We start from the raw sequence: 6377 nt of genomic DNA on the forward strand, positions 1-6377 counted from the left end.
ATCTCCGGTCAATAACCAATAGCGTAACCTGGATGCTCATATTGGCTCCTACGTATTCTACGAAGATCTTTATCGGTCAAACTGCATAACAACATACGTTGTTCCCTTTGTCATCGGTATGTTACTTGCCCGAGATTCGATCGTCGGTATCCTCATACCTAGTTCAATCTCGTTACCGACAAGTCTCTTTACTCGTTCCGTAATGCATCATCCCGCAACTAACTCATTAGTCACAATGCTTGCAAGGCTTATAGTGATGTGCATTACCGAGAGGGCCCAGAGATACCTCTCTGATACACGGAGTGACAAATCCTCGATCTATGCCAACTCAACAAACACCATCGGAGACACCTGTAGAGCACCTTTATAATCACCCAGTTACATTGTGACGTTTGGTAGCACACTAAGTGTTCCTCCGGTATTCGGGAGTTACATAAGCTCATAGTCGTAGGAACATGTATAAGTCATGAAGAAAGCAATAGCAATGAAACTGTAACGATCATAATGCTAAGATAACGAATGGGTCTTGTCCATCACATCATTCTCCTAATGATGTGATCCTGTTCATCAAATGACAACACATGTCTATGGTTAGGAAACATAACCATCTTTGATAAACGAGCTAGTCAAGTAGAGGCATACTAGGGACACTTTGTTTTGTCTATGTATTCACACATGTACTAAATTTCCGGTTAATACAATTCTAGCATGAATAATAAACATTTATCATCATATAAGAAAATATAAATAACAACTTTATTATTGCCTCTAGGGCATATTTCCTTCAAAGCAGCCGGATATCTCCAACAATAACGAAGATAGGGAGGTCGGACACCTTGCTTGCCGTGCACGGTTGTCCTCGACTACCTCATATGGCCGACGAGCAGCCTGACGGATCATGTCATCTACAATCCCCTCAAGGCGAGCCAACACATGACCATTTTTCCTTACAAGGACTCCCTCAAGACCTTGCCAAGCAGTCCAAGACGACACATTTGGTTCAACCTAAACTCTAGAGTAGCCAAACTACCGACGGAAGAATAATCTGAGGGTGCCAGGAGGCCACACGCCTGGCAACCCTAGGGTGAAAACCTTGTCTGATTCTGGACAGACTGGCGGAGGTGGTGCCCATGGGAGTCGTTCCCTTCTTGAAGGTGATTGGAAACGTTGCATGGAAAACAAAAAATTTCTACGCACACGCAATGATCTACCCATGGAGATGCATAGCAACGAGGGGGAGAGTATGTCTACGTACCCTCGTAGACCGTAAGCGGAAGCATTTCACAACGCGGTTGATGTAGTCAAACTTTCTTCGCGCTCCAACCGATCTAGTACCGAATGCTCGGCATCTCCGCGTTCTGCACACGTTCAGCTCGGTGACGTCCTCCGCCTTTTTGATCCAGCAGGACGGCGAGGTAGTAGATGAGTTCCGACAGCACAATGGCGTGGTGACGGTGATGGTGATGTGATCTCCGCAGGGCTTCGCCTAAGCACTACGGAAATATGACCGAGGGAGCAAACGGTGGACGGGGGCACCGCACACGGCTAAGACAACGTTGTGTCCTTGTGTGGCGCCCCTCCCCACATATATATAGGTGGGACGGGAGGGGAGGCAGACAGACATGGCCTAGGGCTGGCTGCCGGCCCCCTAGGGGCCCTACCTTGCCCTGCGCCCCCTTGCCATGTTTTCCCAAGGGGGAAGGAAAGAGGGGGGGGGGGGGAGGGAAGGAAGAGGGAGTCCTACTGCACACTTTCCTTTCCCTCCCCTCTTTCCTTCTCCTCCTAGGCCGGCCTGCTATGGGGGCGCACCAGCCCCTTGTGGTTGGTGCGTTCCCTCTCTTGGCCCATAAAGCCCATATCTTTGCCGGGGGTGCCCGAAACTCCTTTCCGGTGACCCAATAAGTACCCGGTACCATATGAAACACTTCTGGTGTCCGAATACAATCGTCCCATATATCAATCTTTACCTCTCGACCATTTCGAGACTCGTCGTCATATCCGTGATCTCATCCGGGACTCCAATCAACATTCAGTCACCAAATCACATAACTTATATAATACTATATCGTCAACGAATGTTAAGCGTGCGGACCCTACGGGTTCAAGAACTATGTAGACATGACCGAGACATCTCTACGGTCAATAACCAATAGCGAAACCTGGATGCCCATATCGGCTCCTACATATGCTACGAAGATCTTTATCGGTCGAACCGTTATGACAACATACGTAATTCCCTTTGTCTATCGGTATGTTACTTGCCCGAGATTCAGTCGTCGGTATCTCTATACCTAGGTCAATCTCGTTACCGGCAAGTCTCTTTACTCGTTCCGTAATACATCACCTCGTGACCAACTTCTTAGTCATTTGCTTGCAAGCTTATGATGTGTATTACCGAGAGGGCCCAGAGATACCTCTCTGATACTCGGAGTGTCAAATCCTAATCTCGATCTATGCCAACTCAACAAACACCTTCGGAGATATCTTTAGAGCATCTTTATGATCACCCAGTTACGTTGTGACGTTTGATAGCACACAAGGTATTCCTCCGGTATTCGGGAGTTGCATAATCTCATAGTCGAAGGAATATGTATTTGACATGAAGAAAGCAATAAAAATAAAACCGAACGATCATTATGCTAAGCTAACGGATGGGTCTCGTCCATCACATCACTCTCCTAATGATGTAATTCCGTTATCAAATGACAACTCATGTCCATGATCAGGAAACCTTAACCATCTTTGATCAACGAGCTAGTCTAGTAGAGGCTTATTAGGGAGACGGTATTTGTTTATGTATTCACACATGTATTTAAGTTCCAATCAATACAATTCTAGCATGAATAATAAACCTTTATCATGAATAAGGAAATATAAAATAACAACTTTACTATTGGCTCTAGGGCATATTTCCTTCAGAAGGCCTCGTCGTGGTTGCTCGTTGACCTCCGTGTATCTCCAGATGAAAATATTGTTCCTTTGGATCGGGCAATGGTGGTGTTCCTGCGTTGTGCCCTTCTTGAAGGCACCGCCTTGGAGTTCATGGATCATCGGCCCTCAGCTTCATCTCTTAGTGTGTTTGCTATTGAGAGCTTCGTGATCTCCTAGTGATGCTTAGTGTATATCTGCTGTTTGTTGGGAGTTGCACGGAGTGGTGTTCCTTATCCTTAACACCTTTGTATCTTGCCTAGGGTGTGTTGCGGTGTCGTGTTGTATGACTCGAATTGTTAGGTGGTTGTTGCTTTATATATAAAGTAAGGGTGAAAGCCTTTTCCGATAATGTACATAGAAAAATGAATCATATACCTATACGTATGTAAATTACGTGCATACAACGGCTCAAATCATGCATGCATATACCGCTAAAACAGTAGAAATCCCTAGTATGGCAGTCTACAAAGAAACTCATATAGCTAGCAAGAAACCTCAGAAATTTACTACCACTACACTACGCGATCTATATGGTACAATGATAGCTACATATGCAAGTAACTTTATATACAAAGATGCATCCAGCTCTATATATTTACACAGGGAGAGCATCGATCACATCACAGACAAGAAGATGAGATGGCCAGGTCGAGGTTCAGGTCAAGGTCCAGACCGGTGGCGGAGGCAGAGCGACGGTGACCGCCGGCTCCTCGATCCCTTGCTGGCGCGACGGCCTCCTCCGTGGTCGTGCTCGAGACGTCAGCATCACTGCTCGCCGCCTCCGCCTCCCACCGGCCAATCGACAGCGTCAGGTCACACCCCGCCGCCTGCTGCTGCTTCTGACGCGTGCTTCTGTCAGCGTGACATGCCCAGCCGGTCGCCTGCAACAACATCAGCCATGTCAGGTTGATTAACATGTTTCAATGCTGATATTACAATAGAACTGGAGACTGGACAGTCAATACACGGCAGCGTGTTTGTGCCATGGTGGTAGTTTGGCAGAGTCTGGTGACTGCCACCTAACGAACTACTTACAAAAATGAAGCTTCTAGCTAGACAACATACAGCACATCTACACATGCATGTATGAACGATGATGGAAAGCAAGAAAGAGGAGTAATTTATTTGAGTAATTTTGCTTCCTCTAGATATGTTCATAGTTTGTACTCATCGATGTACTCCTAGATTTTTATACGTATACGTTAATCCATTGTTTGTCTCTAGCTAGCAAGACAACAAAAATAACACTAAATTGCTAGTACTCCTACCTTCTCTGATGGCATGCTGGAGTTCCATGGCAGCCGCCCTCTACTCTGCTCCCAGCTCCTGAAAACTTCTTCGATCGACGGTCTGCAAACCAGCACGTTTGATTAACAACTCGATCGGTTACACATACGAACACTAGTTACAGTTAAAGAACAGATTTAAGAGCCAATTTTGGTACTCACATTTGGTATGCCGGCGGCGAGCGGTGACCGCGGGGAGGTACGATGTAAGAAGAATCGTCGTCGATCCTCTCCGAAGCCGCCCCCATGTCATTCCCGTTCCTGTGGCCATTCTGTGGCCCGTCAACGACACAGTGGTCTCGACGGCGATCCACGGACGCATTGGGTGGACCGTTGAAGGTGGTGTTGCTAGAGCTTGATCTGTACATCTGGAGATGGCTCTTGACGTGAGATATGCTGACTCCCTTGGCGCCCATCAGCTGAAGAATTCGCTTCGGCGTTGCCTCTGCAGACGATTAAGATAGTGTCAACACGAGACGGCCAGCCGTACGCAAGAAAGAATTGCTACTCTTGCTTAAATTCTGATCAAGAGAGAGAGAGAGAGAGAGAGAGCTAGCACGATGAATTCCGGATTAGGATACACACGCTTACGAATCACTATTGTCTTCTGTAGGTAGGATTAGGAAAGGTTAATCCAAAGATATATTTTTCTTTGACAGGAGAGTGGCCATTTATTGAAAGTGTAATCGTAGAGATTACTCTACGAAGGTGTTAAACATCGTTTACACAACTAATTAGTGACGTTCTTGAGCAACAAAAAATTCAGTCAGCCAATAAAGGTGGGACAGAGTGGGGAAATCTCATCTTGTTCATGATGCATGCATATCACATGGGGTTTTCTCACCTTTCTTTTCTTCCATGAACTTGAACGAACTCCGGCCTAACCTATGGCACAACTAAAGCAAGTATACTAGTAATGAAGAGAGGACTACCCATAATAAATCGACCCATACAAAAAAGCACGATTTTTAACAAATCGATCGTCTAGCAGTTCAAATCAATGAAATCGTCAAATTTCATACATACATAAATATCATCCGTGCATGTGAAATGTGCAATTAGACGGGAGAGGGAGGGGGGAAACATCATCTATATCTGTGACGCAATAAGCAAGAACTCACCATCCTGGCCGCCGAGGCAATCGACAGCTTCGATGAATTGCCGGTGCAGCTCCTCGGTCCACCGCATCCGCGGCTCGTCGGACCGGTTGTACTGCCGGACGCCTCTCCTCTCAAATCCTCTCATGCTTTATTGTCCTCTCCGTGCAGCTAGCTAGAGCCCGGCCTTCAACTCAATCCGACCGATCCCGAACCCAAGCTTCCGGTACACACAGCTGAGCAGAGCTGATGATGCTTCTCCAAGTTCCAATATATATATGGAGAGAGAGAGAGAGAGAGAGAGAGAGAGAGAGAGAGAGAGAGAGAGAGAGAGAGAGAGAGAGAGAGTGTTGGTTTGGCCAAACAATGATGAACTCGAAGCTCAAGTACTATTTCTAAAATACCACCGTACTATATAGGGCGGATGTATGGAATGTGTGGATCAGAGAGAGAGAGAGAAGGCTGACTTTGCTGGCCTAGTCCAGTCAAACACATAGTTTTAAATAGCGCGCTAAGCATCTTAATGGCGGACCTTTTTCAAATGCTATAGCGTGCTATAGCGGAGCTATAGCGCGCTATTTAAAATGTTTGCTCATTTGTTTGGACCAAAGTCTCTTAGCGTAAGACCTTTTGTAAACGCTATAGCGTGCTATAGCGGAGCTATAGCGGGCTATTTAAAACAGTGGTCAAACATCTATGCTCACTTAACTTAGGTAGCTGCCTAGAGAACAGAGGCCAGGAAGAATCAAGGGGAACGAGCCCAAATTCGAGAAAAAGTTGGCCTGTCCACATCCATGAGAGACAGCCAAGTAGTACTAGAAATTCTTTCGAATATAAGGTATATAGGTATATATCACATATATATGCGTCGACCCATCAAGCTCAGAATATTAATTGATTTGTCCGGGTCTCTTCCCTGCACAGTGAAAGGCATGCTTATGAACAGTTCACCGTTTGACAAAAGAAAACCAACACGTTGTCCACTTCGCATGTGAAATTTAAGCTTTGTTCAACGTCGCGGGATTATTGATGATCCGTCACTATCGGTGTCGCTAGGTTTGAC

General features: G+C 46.1%; 1 protein-coding gene across 1 annotated transcript; it reads right to left on the minus strand.

The window, feature by feature from the left end:
• Nucleotides 1–3322: 3322 nt before the first annotated feature.
• On the minus strand, nt 3323–5702 carry LOC109764493 (myb family transcription factor MPH1). Its single transcript, XM_020323300.4, has 4 exons — nt 5339–5702; nt 4380–4662; nt 4200–4281; nt 3323–3812 (listed from the first exon to the last, which is right to left on the minus strand). Exons 1-4 carry the CDS (start codon nt 5460–5462, stop codon nt 3552–3554), a joined length of 750 nt encoding a protein of 249 aa, XP_020178889.1. The 5' UTR covers nt 5463–5702; the 3' UTR covers nt 3323–3551.
• Nucleotides 5703–6377: the final 675 nt, after the last annotated feature.

The sequence above is a fragment of the Aegilops tauschii genome, chromosome 7 (assembly GCF_002575655.3).
Source record: "Aegilops tauschii subsp. strangulata cultivar AL8/78 chromosome 7, Aet v6.0, whole genome shotgun sequence".
Lineage (NCBI taxonomy): Eukaryota > Viridiplantae > Streptophyta > Magnoliopsida > Poales > Poaceae > Aegilops > Aegilops tauschii.

Bases quoted from the DNA above. Each gene is read 5' to 3' on its own strand.
- LOC109764493 (XM_020323300.4), bottom strand. From the start codon at position 5,462: ATGAGAGGATTTGAGAGGAGAGGCGTCCGGCAGTACAACCGGTCCGAC. The intron at 4,282-4,379 runs GTGAGTACCAAA...GCTGGTTTGCAG, and splicing joins TCGCCGCCGGCATACCAAAT to ACCGTCGATCGAAGAAGTTT. The intron at 3,813-4,199 runs GTAGGAGTACTA...ATGTTGTTGCAG, and splicing joins CCAGCATGCCATCAGAGAAG to GCGACCGGCTGGGCATGTCA.